The sequence below is a fragment of the Dipteris shenzhenensis genome, chromosome 29, assembly GCF_047967505.1.
Source record: "Dipteris shenzhenensis isolate YYH24624 ecotype China chromosome 29, Dip_SZ_1.0, whole genome shotgun sequence".
In the NCBI taxonomy this organism is placed as follows: Eukaryota; Viridiplantae; Streptophyta; class Polypodiopsida; order Gleicheniales; family Dipteridaceae; genus Dipteris; species Dipteris shenzhenensis.
This window is the reverse complement of record NC_141624.1, coordinates 48,818,796-48,834,709: the sequence shown is the minus strand read 5'-3', so window position 1 is coordinate 48,834,709 and position 15,914 is coordinate 48,818,796. Positions and strand designations below refer to the sequence as shown.

The 15,914-nt window shown below is 44.6% G+C and overlaps 1 protein-coding gene across 1 annotated transcript in view; it reads right to left on the bottom strand.

The window, feature by feature from the left end:
• LOC147882956 (uncharacterized) overlaps nucleotides 1-15,914 on the bottom strand; it is a 159,908-nt gene that overhangs the window by 99,080 nt on the left and 44,914 nt on the right. The window contains exons 4-5 of the mRNA XM_087400766.1: nucleotides 3,200-3,274; nucleotides 2,924-3,091 (exon numbers count right to left, since the gene is read on the bottom strand). Coding sequence (XP_087256892.1) covers nucleotides 2,924-3,091; nucleotides 3,200-3,274 — 243 coding nt within the window. The remainder of the gene's footprint in view (nucleotides 1-2,923; nucleotides 3,092-3,199; nucleotides 3,275-15,914) is intronic.

Genomic DNA, 15,914 nt, shown 5'->3' with positions numbered 1-15,914 from the left:
CCCTCCCAGGTAGTGGATGCTACTCCATCTTTCTGTTGTTTTATCCACCACCTATCCGCTGCCTCATTAAACATATGGGTGGCCTCGCGGATTTTCTTCATATCATTCCTGATTTCACAAATGGCGAATGCCTCCTCCCATTTGTGTAACCAGGTGTCAATGATATCGGAACTACCATCAAACATCCGACCAGAATACTTTTCTGGCCTGTAATTGGCAATATTAGGCACCTTAGCCCTCCTAGGCTCGACCGTACGAACACTGGACTCCGGTTCCATCGGAGATTTACCTTTCTCCTCATGAGGTGGTCTGGCAGACATACTATGCACCATTTTCCTAAGTTCAAACTGCCCCACATTTGTTTGTAACTCTTGCGCTAAAATCTGTTGCAAGGCATCCTCTAACATTGCAATTCTGCCAGACAATGTATGACCTGCTAGGCACGACACCTGCGGGGTCGGCCGGACCCCCGACTCTACGGGATCCACCATCCTAGAAGCTTCTTCTTCTACTTCCATTCAGGTCAATGGGGTTGTGTGTGGTTTTTTTTTTTTAAATAATTTTAAACACCGCTTGCAACTGTAATTACAAATTGAAAGTCCAACCTCCAATTTCACCGTTAACCAAATATATATCACACTGTAACTAAAACCACTTTTCCCTATACTAGGGAAACTCCTGCAACCCAAATTAACTCAAACACGGAAGCAAAAAAACTTAGAAGGCATAGAAAGCTCCCTGGTTATATCTTTGCTGCATAAAGAGGTCAACTAGCTCCCGTAAGCCACTCCCACACGCATTTATGACCTGCCTTGTGATCACAAACATGCTGTACGGTCATAACGCTAGACCCTTGCAGAGTAACTGACCCACAACCTCTGTTACACTCCAACCTTTGGTGTTAACCAAATGAAACATCCAACGAGACGCTCATCTTTGAGTTACCAGCATCAACGCAGATGTCTAGATCAGTTTCCCTGTCCCTAAAATAGTTGCCGGTTGACGAACGGAATCACCATGAAATTAATTACCAAACTAGCCTATACTCCTAGGCTCCTGTAGTTCCGTCTTGACAGCTAGTCCCTCCCTGTGATATCCCGGAGTCCTGAAGGTAAGCCACCCGAAATCCTTGTGCGATACCAAGTATGAACATGCGGTTTAACTGTATCGTCGTCACCAGCTTACGTGAACCCGTCGTCCTACGACAGCTAGTGTCGTGACTATTACTGCGATGACATCCGTGACCCCACAGCTGCGCCATCACCTGCGGTAGTTGCGATGACGTCCGTGACCCCACAGCTGCGCCATCACCTGCGGTAGCTAATTCTGTGATCACACAGCCCCTTTGGTCGTGCACTGTTCCTAATACGTAACGCAAATCTCAAGGGCCAGATTTCCAACTCCCGCGACAACATTTCTCACAGTATTGCACAACTGGTCCTTCGATGCGTCAAACATCCCGTCACTCCCAGACCGCTTGCACTATACTCTGCACTCTGATACCAAATGAAACACTACAATCTGATTTCTTCCTGCTTATCGTTGAAACACGGGCACATGCACTTAGTTTATCCTCCCAGCCAACCTCGTTAGTTGCAAGCTTCTCTGCTGAAAATCCCAGAAGATTCATTTCGTGAAAGCTTTCTGCTTGCTTAATTCCAACGAGCACCAAACTCCCTAGATGGATCTAGTATGCCACATGTCCTCAATTTAGGGTCCTTCCTTAATGCATCATTTACCCCTCTCTTGGGATATCTTTGAATTCATCTGCCCCTAGGCACATTTAATGCATTAAGGTCCCTTAGCCTTAGATCCACCTAGTCTAGTGCCATGTCACCCACACCAAGCATCTTGACCTTTATTCATTTTTGATCATTTACATGAAGCCCAAACAAATATAATACAAATATTGATCCTTTAAAGGAAAATGTCGATTGATCCTTCCGAGGTCATGTTACCTCGACTTGACCGTAACACTGTCCCAGGCCAGGACCAGCCCACCATAAAGGGCCTGCCAGGGCGCCTAGGGTCTGCCCCAAGGCTGCCCCTAGCAGCCCACTGACATGGACCTACCAGCCCTCTACTCTCTCCCTATCCTAGCCTGAAAGGGGGCTGGCACACCCACAATAGAAGCCCTCTCTCAGTAGATCTACACCTGAGACGCCCTCAACACTAACACATGTTTCCCCCTCTGCTCTGCTCCTTTTCCAGCCACCTCTCTCCCATCCTCCTCCCACCCCACTCCGGCAAGGCTAATTAGGAAGCTTTGCTTGCTTTGACAAGGGTTTTGTGAAGCAACTTTCAGTCTAGCAAGACACACACTTACCCAAGATAAGCAATAGATCAAGAGCTCTCTTCACAATCGGCAAGACAATGCTGTCGTTGGGTGCATAGTGGGCCTCACCCCACTCACCAGGAGCGGAATTGGTACCAAATGATTCTCTTCCTTGATCCATCGATGTTTCCTAGATACATTCTAGATGGACAAGACTATGGACTGTAGCCTCTTTCAAATGCTGGTCATCCCACTAGGAGTGGATCATAGACTCCTTGGACAGGAAGTGGGGATGCTCCCGTAAAGAGCTCCCCATCCTTCCAACCTCAGATGGACTGGTATCCCCTCCGAGCAAGCTCCTACCGCAATCCAACAATTCAGTCTCTTCCTGAACAGCCTCGAGCTCTTGACAAACCACGTCCATTGCCCCAGAACATGCACAATTTCCATAATCATGCCACAAAGAAGTCCCAAAGGCTGATCCTTTTACCGAGAGTTGCAACGAGCCCTGATCAGTTGTACCATTGATATTCAAGAAAAGTCAAAGTTTGCAATCAAACAAGTTACTCTCTAAGGGGCATAAGGACAAAATCACAAATGAGCTCTCAAAACTAATGATCTGGATCATGCCAGAGTGAAAGATGTCACCTTATCAAGGTTAAGTACAAAAATTGCATTTGGCACAGGCCTGTTCATATCTGCAGCAGAAGTTGTTCCTGCTTCATATCCAAAGAGGTATGTATACAGTGAGTTGAAGACTCTTTCCACGTTGGTTGCTTCCACCTCATACAAGGGAACTTCTCTACCATACTCATTCTGTATTAGAGCATAAGCTTCAATTTCTCAGTTTCATGTTTTAAAATAATCCAATAACAACAAACGAAAACATATAAAACCCGATTGAAAAGATAAGGCATTCATTACCTCTCTAGCTGTACCGGTTGGCACCATAGCATCTTTAATTGTCTGCTCAAATGCAATCAGCTCTGGTTGCCCAACCTAAAGCACAGCCACATCAAACTGCTGCATTTAGTATTTGATAACCATTCACAAGCAAGCAGCAACAGAAGTAAAGTACATGGTCTGGAAGAACAAACCCCACCTCTGGTTTATAGATTATTTAGAGAAGTACAAACCAACTGCCAACCTAGTATACTTCAGGGCACAAAAAATTTAAAAAATACTGGAAATTTTCCACTATTAGATGGCTACCTTAGTGGGAGTTTTACTGGTGTGGTGGTTTGCTAATATAGAAATGGTTTAAAACATTACTTAACTTGCATCCCGTTTGTAGACATCAGTTAGTTTTATCTCATTTGTTACGCCAACAGAATAAATTCCTTACTGCTTATTCTTTCCCTGTTCTGAAATGCACAAGGACATGTCACATCTTTTTTTCTCCTCAAACGTCATCATTAAGCTTCCAATTAGCCCGTAGTGGTGCTGTCCCTTCGTTCCGTGCGCTCCTTTTGGTACAGTGGTAAGCAACTCAAAATCTCATGAGACTATAAAGAAGAAATTTGATCCACAAGATTCTCTTTTATTGTGTGTGTGTGTGTGTGTGTGTGTCTTGGGTGTTGAAGGAGGAGAGGGTTGGGGTGGGGGGGGGGGAGGGGGCAACATTGTCCATTGTCATATTTTCAAATATCATGTAGTTCATGCAAGCATATTTGTCTATCGATTTTGCATGTGGAGCTCACAATGATGGGAGATTCAATAAAATTCCAACAATTTTGGAGGGTCCCCATGCCTTGCATATTGTGGGCCACATCCCCCAAGACTGCTATATGTGGAACCTTTGTTCCCAAAAATGGATCTAGGGCTCTGAATCTATTACTGGCTTGATGTGGCAGTCTCAGCCACGGTCTTGGGTTCTTTCAAAATTTACTTATCCTTGGTACTTTACGATTTGTTTCTCATGCTATGCATGATGTATTTGTGCCTTCACTGCTTTGTTCTTGGCCATTGGTGCAATGCCTCCATCGCTCATGCACCAAACCCTAACAAGGATTTTCACGTGTCAATCGCTTCATCCCCTTCATATGGGGATGAAGCGATTGACCGTACCTTGCTCATACCGTGGTGCTAGGGCCCTATCAACATTTTACATATTAGTCAGACCAACGCCCCCCCGAGGAGGAGAATGAGGCTGATGCCTCAACCCCCCCACTCCCCCCAATAACTGAATTTCTTAGGCTCACAGGTTCAGCTGCACTTTGCTATGATGTGCATGAAGCATCATCATCGTACGTGCTACTTGTACAAGGTACAACATCCAGAACCCTTGCCATGGCAGGACACTACTGAAGTCAAAATAGTAGGGCTTGACTACACCGTTTAGTAGCAACAATACAAAACATATGTTAGATTGGGGCATGGAAACCTAGCAATGTAAGAATAAACAGCTAGAGGCAAAAGCAGTTTTGTTCTTGAAGTTTGTGAAAGCAAGATGATGCAAATCTACCAAAATCAGCCTAATTCTTGCCGTCATGTGTTGATGGACCTTAGCCTCATCTGTTGTGCCCCCACTAACCTCGTTGTACTTGAAGATACCATTCTCTGTTACATGTGTGGATTATTACAGAGACCAAAGGGCATCCTATTATATAATAGTTCACCTAGACTTGGTGAAGCAAAGTCTTCATGGGTTATTTATTGTGTCATCCTCGAATTGGCAAGATGGTCTTTAGAGTCGTTTAGAGAACATAGTTCCACCATGTTGGCTAATAAGGAGCCTAGAGCTTGAACCCAATCCAAGATGATAGCTTCTTCTTCTAGGCTAGCCTGATCCAACAAGTCAGCTCTCACCACCCTTTAATGTTTCTACATCAAATGTTTCGTCCTAAAATGATGTGCCCTCGATGTACGTCAATTATTCTCCTTGTATGGGCCAATCCCCTAGAGCCCAATGCTCATCGCACCTGCTTCTTCTCTGAAATCCTCTTCCCCCATTTCCATCTACCTTGTCAATGATCATGTCTATTTCCAAGGATGGGCAATGTGACCTCGTCATTGGACCAATCTTGAAATTACCCTTGGCAGATGTCAATCATGGTCTTGCAAGAAGGAGAGGATAGGCTAGTTCATCCTTAGTCATGTCCAAGACAACAAAGTTGTATAGGAAAGTGGCCCACCAAAATCTTCATTTGGAAACCTTTGACAACTCCTGTAGGCATCACCTTGCGTAGATCAGCCATTCATAATTGGAAATGTACATCGCTTGTCAAATTCAAACCAAGTTGTTGCATCATACCTTTGGGCATCATGTTCGGCTGCTCCACCAATCTAGAAAGACATCCTTTAGCTGCACCCCATTTAGTTCCACGATATTAGCCTAGGACTTTGTTCACATGTGAGGGCAGCATAAGCTGAGCCTTGGTCACCGTTGGTCCATCCTAGCCATCTCCTTCTTGAACTTTCCCCTTTTGTTAACCTCCGAGCATTCATTTCAATGTGATGGTCTAATGCTTGATTGTGGAGACAACCCACATAGTTATCTTAGGGTGATAATGGGTCGGAATTCCATTAAATCCTCCATCACAAACTAAGGTGAGGTTTTGATACCTCATAATTCTAGTTTTTGTCCAAGATAAAGCTTGCTCGAGGTCTGGGGGAAAGATTGAAGTCTCTGGCCGTTGTTTCTTGTAAAGTTTAGTCCACTACCTTCTTCCTCCTTTCCCTTGCTAGGAATGAACATGTCCGTACAGTTGTTGGAAACATGGTGGAGAGGCCATGGATGAGGCAAGGACCACTGGGGGAAGAACACACTGGTGCAAAAGGCCCTATCGATATGCAAACAAAGATGGAGAATGTGGAATGTGCTAAAGCTATTGAAGGCACCGGCACAAATGTGGATGGAGAGAACATAGAAGTTGTGGAAGTCACTGAGGATGCAAGAGCTATGGGGAACAACAGAGATGGAATAAAAGGCATGTATAATGTGTAAGCAGTAGGAAAGAACGAAGACAGTGGGAAAGGTATAATAGATGAGAGAGGAGGTGGAATAGTTATGGACTGTACAAGCAACATGACAGAAGCAGGATAAGAACCGAGGGGTGCAATGGGTGTTAAAGCTAGAAATGGCAGAAAACTTAGGTGTGGATAATAGACGAGATAGCAGCCGCACTGATTTGCAATGTTAAATCAAGTGGTAAAGTGGTCACCAATCCCAACAAAGCTCATGCTGATGATGATATGGCTACAAGAGAGGAGGGGATGTCCTCTTGACCCTTGTGAGCTTTAAATGAAGCCTCGCCCTCGTTGCCTTCCTCCCCCACTTACTCTTCGTTTTGCACTTATTTCCCCTCAAGGTCCCAACTTGGATCCAACCTCCACAGATCCTGTTGGTCCAAGTCAATGAGAGCTTCAATGAAGTTGGTAGCTCTAGCAATCGCTCCAATGGGTTCACTTTGTGCTCCACTTGAGGACGTCCCAAACTTTCATTGCATGTAATGCTCAAGAAGCGTTCTCTCCACTCTCCTCAAGTACTTTCTAGTTCTCTCACTCGCTCCCTAAGGTTGCCAAAAATGCTCAGCATAAGATCATGACTCGAGGACACTACTTTACTCTTTGCTCCTAAACACCAAAAGCGATTGCCATTAAATGTCTGAAGAGAGGTCCACTCTCACCGATGGTATTACCGGAGACAATAGGCCACTAGTGAGAGGTCCAAGAAGTGTGTAGATTGTGGATGTTGATGCAATACTACTTGGAGAAATCATAGCCAAAGAGTGTGTGTGATGTGTTGTACTAGGAGATCTACTAGTGGTTCATGTGTACATGCCACGTGTCACCTTGGGAGTTATCCCATATGCACTTGGTACTAGAGTGTGTGTGTCTAGCGTATAAAGGCTTGTACTCCACTTGTCGTATCATACCTGATGAATGAATGAACGCCTTTCACTATGTCTTCATTTGAGTATCATCTCTCTCTCTCTCTCTCTCTCTCTCTCTCTCTTCACCATGTTTCCTTCATGGTATCAAAGCAAGACAGTCCTGCCTAATCCGCCCTGCCACATCATCATCCTCTTTAGCCCTAACCCTAACTCTGTTCAAACGCCTCCTTTGCTGTCTCCTCCTAGCTGGTTCCATTCGCCTCTAGCCACCTTCTTCTCTCAGCCATTTGTATATGCTTAGAGCATCTCAACAACCAGCCACCTCTATTCGGGATCTCTTGGAGCTATAGGCGTTCTTGGCGGCCTGTTAGCTGACTGGTCAACACAGTCTTCAAGGCTCGCGTGCACGTGTGGTTACCCGAGGACTCTATGCAGCCTTTCATCGCTGACTTTAGGGTTTTATGTGCTCCTGCTGCATAGCCGACTACGTGTGAGCATTCTTTGCAACAGTTCGAGGTGTTTGAAGGCAGATCCGAGCTATTTCTAGCCCTCTAGCATACATATACCAGCCGACTTGGAGTCTAGTGACACGCATTTGCATTTCGGAACTGTCCTGCTGAGCCGCCTTGCACATTTCGGACCTGCTGCAGCACTTCGAGCAGTTACAACGACCACAAGTTCTCCCTTTCTGGTTCACTTCTGCATTTCGAGCATTTCTTGCTGCATTTTGATTAGGGCTCGCATTTGGAGCACCAGCAGCTACCTATCTCTTCCCACTTGCACACCTAGAGTCTACTGTTGCATCTCAGCTTGCTGCAGAAGCCTACAAGAACACCTAATTACCGACCTTCTACTAACAGATTCTCTAGTTGGAATGAAGTGAGCCATCTTGGTAAGACGATCAACGACCACAAGGATAGAATCATATCCACCTTGTGTCGTAGGCAGCCCTACAAAAAAGTCCATGGAAATGCTCTCCCACTTACCTAGTGGTATCTCCAAGGGCTGTAAAAGTCCGGGTGGCTTCACCCGTTCTGCCTTACTTACCTGACACGAAAAACAACGTGTCACATATTCATGAATATGCTTTTTCATCTTTGGCCAAAAGAAATCTCGCTTCACGAGATCATATGTCTTCTCGACTCCTGGATGTCCCGCACATGGGCTATCCTGGCATTGTCGAATGACTCTCTGCATGAGATCATTCTGATTAGGTACTACTACCTTGCCATTTCTTTTCAGCATAACCATCCCTTAATGGCATATCTTGCATAAGTTTGGCCTTTTCTGGATGCAAGGTCATCTTTTTCCCCGAGTTTTAACATATGAGCCTTAGGCCATAGGCTCTGGACAAACTCGTCCACCTTTTGAGTTTATCTAATCTCGGCCATTAGAGCACTCTCTGACACCATGAAACTCATGTTATCCATAATGCGTGACAACGCATCAGCAACTTTATTATCCTTCCCTCTTCGGTACCGAATCGTCAAATTAAACTCCTGCATGAGTCTGCCCACCTAGCTTGGCGGCCTCTCAAGTCAAAAATGTTTCAAAGTATCATGATCAACATCCACATAAAACTCTGATCCATACAAATAATGTCTCCATGTTTTCAAAGCATGGACAACAGCATACAACTATAATTCATGAGTTGGCCAATTTCGTTGAGAGGGAGAAAGCTTCTTGCTTTCAAAGGCTATTAGCCTTCCCTCTTGGAGGAGAACTGCTCCTACCGCAATGCTACTTGCATCGGTTTGAAGGAACAACGGTTTCTGGGGATCAACTATTTTTAACACCGGTCCTGTGGCCACAACTTGTTTTATAGTGTTAAAACTTTCATGTTGATTCTGTCCCCATATAAAAGGTACTTTATCTGAGGTCAGATCAGTCAATGGCGATACTATTTCGGAATATCCTTTGATATGCCTTCGATAAAATTGGACAAATCCCAAGAATGATCGCAAAGCGGACAAACTCTAAGGGATTGGCTAAGTCAGTATCGCAGCCACTTTCTTTGGATCCATTTCTACCCCCTCTGGAGTAATTATGAATCCTAAATATTCAAGTCTTACCATACACAGTATAGTTTTCTTTTTATTTACATAAAGACTGGCTTTCCTCAAAGTACTGAACACTATTCTTAAGTGTTCGTGATGCTCAGTAATACTTTTACTGAATACCAGAATATCGTCAATAAAATGTACTACAAACTTTCCGATATACGGACGTAGTAAATCGTTCATAAGCATGACAAATGTAGCTGGAGCATTGGTAAGTCCAAAGGGCATTACCAAAAACTCATAATCACCAAACCTGCTTCTAAAAGCGGTTTTATGCACATCCTCAGCTCTAATACGGATCTGATTGTAGCCACACTTAAGATCTATCTTACTGAAAATTACGGCCCCATGTAATGCATCTAGCAAATCATCGATCCGAGCAGATGATACTTTTCGTCTCTGTATAGATTACAGAGCATTGAATAATATCACTACTAAGCACACGTATCCGATGGCTCGGTTCGATGATTTGCTAAATGCATTACATGGGGCAGTAATTTTCAGTAAGATAAATCTTAAGTGTGGCTACCATCAGATCTATATTAGAGCCGAGGATGTGCATAAAACCGCTTTTAGAAGCAGGTTTGGTGATTATGAGTTTTTGGTAATGCCCTTTGGACTTACTAATGCTCCAGCTACATTCATCATCCTTATGAACGATTTACTACATCCGTATATCGGAAAGTTTGTAGTACATTTTATTGACAAAATTCCAGTATTCAGTAAAAGTATTACTGAGCATCACGAACACTTAAGAATAGTGTTCAGTACTTAAAGGAAAGCCAGTCTTTATGTAAATAAAAAGAAAACTATACTGTGTATGGTACGACTTGAATATTTAGGATTCATAATTACTCCAGAGGGGGTAGAAATGGATCCAAAGAAAGTGGCTGCGATCCTGACTTGGCCAATCCCTCAGAGTTTGACCGCTTTGCGATCATTCTTAGGATTTGTCCAATTTTATCGAAGGCATATCAAAGGATATTCCGAAATAGTATCCCCATTGACTGATCTGTCCTCAGATAAAGTACCTTTTATATGGGGACAGAATCAACATGAAAGTTTTAACACCATAAAACAAGCTGTGGTCACAGGACCGATGTTAAAAATAGTTGATCCCCAAAAACCGTTGTTCCTTGAAACCGATGCAAGTGGCATTGCGGTAGGAGCAGTTCTCCTCTAAGAGGGAAGGCCAGTAGTCTTTGAAAGCAAGAAGCTTTCTGCCTCTCAACGAAATTGGCCAACTCATGAATTAGAGTTGTATGCTGTTGTCCATGCTTTGAACACATGGAGACATTATTTGTATGGATCAGAGTTTTATGTGGATGTTGATCATAATACTCTGAAACATTTTTGTAAACAACCTGACTTGAGAGGCTACCAAGCTAGGTGGACGGAACTCATGCAGGAGTTTAATTTGATGATTCGGTACCGAAGAGGGAAGGATAATAAAGTTGCTGATGCGTTGTCACGCATTATGGATAACATGAGTTCCATGGTGTTAGAGAGTGCTCTAATGGCCGCGATTAGATAAACTCAAAAGGTGGATGAGTTTGTCTAGAGCCTATGGCCTAAGGCTCATATGTTAAAACCCGGGGAAAGGATGACTTGGCATCCAGAAAAGGCCAAACTTATGCAAGATATGCCATTAAGGGATGGTATGCTGAAAAGAAATGGCAAGGTAGTAGTACCTAATCAGAATGATCTCAGGCAGAGAGTCATTCAACAATGCCATGATAGCCCATGTGCGGGACATCCAGGAGTCGAGAAGACATATGATCTTGTGAAGCGAGATTTCTTTTGGCCAAAGATGAACAAGCATATTCATGAATATGTGACACGTTGTCTTTCATGTCAGGTAAGTAAGGCGAAACGGGTGAAGCCACCCGGACTTTTATAGCCCTTGGAGATACCACTAAGTAAGTGGGAGAGCATTTCCATGGACTTTATCGTAGGGCTGCCTACTACACAAGGTGGATATGATTCTATCCTTGTGGTGGTTGATCGTCTTACCAAGATGGCTCACTTCATTCGAACTAGAGAATCTGTTAGTGCCCCGCAAGTGGCGGATTTGTTTATTAGACATATATTTCCTCTGCATGGATTACCCATATCCATAGTGCCAAACAGAGATGTCAAATTTACCGGTCATTTTTGGACTGCGGTATTTGAAACACTAAGGATTGAGTTGGGAATGAGTAGTGGGGAACATCAAGAAACGGATGGTCAGACAGAAGGAATCAACCAAATTTTAGAGGATATGCTTAGAGCATATGTGTCATTGAGGCAACATACATGGAACAAGTGGTTGCCATTGTTAGAGTTTGCCTAAAATGATAGAAAACATTCCTCTATAGGGTTCAATCCGTTTGAACTGAACTATGATTATAGGCCAACGAACCCAACTATAGCTGAAATACCTCAGAAAGTGCCTAGTGCCGCGAACTTTGTGATTCAGATGCGGGAGATGCTAGCACCTGCGAGAGCTAACATCCGCCAAGGTATGCCGATGAAAACCGATCCGCTAGAGAATTTAAGGAATGAGAAAAAGTTTTTGTCAGAGTTCCTTCACACTGTCTTTGACTGCAGGAGAGTGTGCTAAGTTATCACCTCGATATTGTGGGCCATGGTTAATTCTAAAAAGAATAGGCAAGGTAGCCTATAAATTAGAATTACCGCAGGGGTGTAAGGTGCACCCAGTGTTTCATGTTTCTCGTTTGAAGACATTTTTGCATACAGGTGACTCACTAATCGAAGGTGTTGTTTTGTTTCAGGAGATAGAGGATAATGCAAGACGCAAACCAACAGGAATCCTGGACCGAGGAACAATGCAAGTGCGCAATCAGAAGATACCCACGGTGTTGGTTGCATGGCATGTTCCACCTGTATCAGAAGCTACCTGGGAATCCGTATACCAGTTACGGAGAGTATTCCCAAATTTCATCATCGAGGACGCTGATGCTTTAAGAGGGAAGGAATGTTATGCTCTAGCCGAGATAGCATGACCTCGGAAAGATCGGTGGGCATTTCCCCTTAGATGACTGACTTTTGTAATATTTTATGTGCGTAAATGAAATAGTGAAGGGAAGTAACTACCAAGGTCCTAGGGGAGGGTGTATTGGCATCGACTAGGTGGTTCTACGTGCTCAGGCCTAGGTGCACCTAAATGTGTGAGAATGCCAAGGGGAAAATGTTTTAATTGTGCCCCAAGAGAGGGGTAAATGGTATACCAAGCTAAAGGTCTAAAACGATGACATGTGGCAGAAGGGAACCATCTAGGGAATTGTGGGCTTGTGGATAGGCATGAAGGAATGTAATTACGTATCTTTGTGTGCATGCAATCCATGAGAGAGACTGGGAGGAAAAATACGATGTCATCGCCTGTGATTGCCCGTGATTCGACGAAAGGAACAAATAGTAGTAAATAGTGTTTCATTCTACACATGGAGCCTCATCCTCGTGGTGACGACCGATCCGCAAAACCCACAGCTTGGGATGAGAAGAATGACAAGGCACTCGCAATTATTGGTTTGAGGCTGGCTAACAATCTACTTCATCATCTTGACCTCAATAGTTCAACCAAGAAGACATGGGACAAGCTTCAGCATCTTTTCGCCACATCTACTAGACCTAAGGAGCAAGCTTTATCTGCAATATTAACGGTCTATGCCTCTCTGAGATGGTAGATGATATTTAGTGCTACTAGACCTTTTGTGTTGAGTCAATAAAGGTTCTCAGCCTTTAGTAGTCCCTCTAAAATGAATGTATTTGAAGTCAATATGGGTATTCTGCCATGGGTATTGTCTGTTACTTTGGTATGATTGTTTTGACCACCCAGTTCAAAGTAAGAGGGGGTGACGAGTGATAGTCTACCCTTGTCAGTCGCAAGCTGACTGGGAAGTCACTATCACACGGGAGGTGTTGGATAGTTGGACTTGCTCTTTGCAGTATTGCGGTGAAGGGGGGATCAATCTACTCCTGACGTGTTGGGTCTCACACTCTTTTCTCTGAAGAGGGGTGTTGGAGAAATCATAGCCAAAGAGTGTGTGTGATGTGTTGTACTAGGAGATCTAGTAGTGGTTCATGTGTGAGTGCCATGTGTCATCCCATGTGTCAGCTTGGGAGTTATCCCATATGCATTTGGTACTAGAGTATGTGCCTAGACTATAAATTCTTGTACTTATCTTGTCATATCATACTCGATGAATGAATGAAAGCCTTTTCACTATGTCTTTAGTTGAGTCTCTCTCTCTCTCTCTCTCTCTCTCTTTGACTTCATACCCCTATTAGAGGATCGAGCTGCCCTGGTCACCTACTCACTACACAAGGCTGCCCTTCACGCTTTCCCTCACACCACCCCCTGGGACCGTACCCTGTAATAGCTGGCATGATGATGAGTGTAAGGCTTTACGCCGTCAGCTCATATTCAAAACCAAAAATAGTCTTCCGAGCAAACTAGAGATGTTACACGAGTATCGTCGACTGGTACACAGAAAGAAACTAGACTTTGTTCGTCGGAATGAGGAGTTACTCACCATTTTATTTAGTAACAACTCTAAGGACTTTTGGCGGAGGTTTCTAGAGGGACGGTCCCCCTCGCCACTCACTGACACTCAGGTCTGGTATGATTATGTGCGCACACTCTATGACATCCCAAATCAGCCAGTCCCTAACCTCTCACATATGCCACGTCCCCTATCCTGTCTCCTCTTCACTAGGGGGGAGTAAAGGATGCCGTAATGAAACTTCATAATGGCCGAGCGAAGGATCTTGAGGGACTATGCATTGAGTTCATTGCATATGGGATTAACCTCCTAACCCCGATCTTAGCAAAGCTCTTTAATGAAGCTGTGTTTGGGCTTCCCACACACCTGGACCATTAACACTATCTCACCCATCCACAAGGCAGGGGATCCCATGAGCCCGGAGAACTACAGGACCATTATGATTGGACATATCATGTCCAAGATTTATGCATCAATACTTGATTCCGAGGTCAGCAGATTTGCGGAGTATAAAGGACTTAGAGCAACAGGACAGGCCGGATTCTAGCGTGATCATGGAACCATGGACCACATTCTCATGCTCAGATGTATCATCGAGGAGACGAGGGCACGAAAGCAGAGGGTTTATTGTTGCTTTGTGGATTTCCGCAAGGCATTTAACACAGTTTTAAGAGCCCGCCTCATACGGTGCCTACAGGATTTGGGTCATGATCAGGAGATCATTTGGGTTATCATGGCACTTTACGAGAGAGCTTCAGGCAGAGTCCGGGCAGAATCTGGGTGGACAAACGAGATCATGAGCACTATCGGGGTCAAGCAAGGGTGTCCATTATCACCTACCTTGTTTGGCCTCTACATTGACGAGCTTGAGACAGTGATGCAAACATAGGGAGGAGTAGGTTGCTCTCTTGCGTGCACGCTGATCTGGATATTGCTTTACGCAAATGATGTGGCTCTCTTGTCTTTCTCAGCAAAGGGGCTCCAAAGACACCTTGACACACTACAGCCCTTTTCTGAGTCTCATGATTTGAAGGTCAACCTGGGTAAAAGCAAGGTTATGATCTTCAATACATCTCGAGCCGTTATGCTTAAGGAGTTCACATTTGATGGGTCACCTGTTGAGATAGTTCCATCACACACTTATCTTGGGCACCGGGGTTGTCTTTTCCGGACCCATCTTCACTATGAGACCCACGATGCAGGCACGATTGAGCAAAGGATATGCTTCATTGGCTAGACTAGAGAGATAGTGCTTCCGCTTGCACTTTCAGGATCCACGGACCAAGGGTTTGCTTTTTGACTCCTTGGTCTGTCCAGCGGGAATGTACGGCAGCCCATGTTGGGAGCCAGACTTGTCGGATACAGAGTGGGCCCGTGTAGAGCGGCCACAGGTTCTCATGTTATCATGGATGATTCATGGTGAGCCATCTGTTCCTCACCAAATCATTCAGGCTGAGTTTGGGTCACCCCCATTACAGCTAGATGTTGCATTTCAGGTCATCACGTATCTGTACCGGGTCAGGAAGTATGGGGATTACACCTCTGGGCGTAGCAGGCTACCTTGGCTAGCACTGTCCTCTTCTATGGCACTTGCAGCAGGAGGGGACCAGAGGTGCTGGTACGCACACATAGAGAGATGGTTTGAGCGACTAGGGCTCCACATGGATAGACTACCTCCCTTCCAATACAGCATGGATGCTCCGTTTTCTCCCCTCCTATTACACGAGGTCAACTAGGTTATCCGTGAGGATCTCTTACAGCTACACACATTTCGGACTTGGTTGGGACCGAGTGAACTCCCAGTGAAGCTTAGCTTCTACAGAGATCACTTCTTACATATCACAGCTGAGGGCTTCATTGACCCCCCAGGATACACGTAAATCTACTTACCCCACTCACTGAGGATCTCTATTGACCAGTTCCAGGTCTCTTCACATAGACTTCGTATCGAGAGCGGCAGAGCAGAGTGACTACCCACGGAGAGGCGCATATGCACATTATGTGACATGCAGGAGGTTGAGACAGAGGAGCACTTCATCTTCATGTGTCCTGTTTACTATGAGATCCGAGGGAGTTTCTACTGCCTCTTCAAAGATAGCTATGGGATTTTGACCCGATTTCTATACTACCCAGACCAGCGATGTTTGGCAAGTTTCATTCATGAGGTACTCAAACACCGCTAGAGGATACTTCGAGCACAGAGACAGGAGCACACTTTTTCCTTAGTTGATCCCTCTTA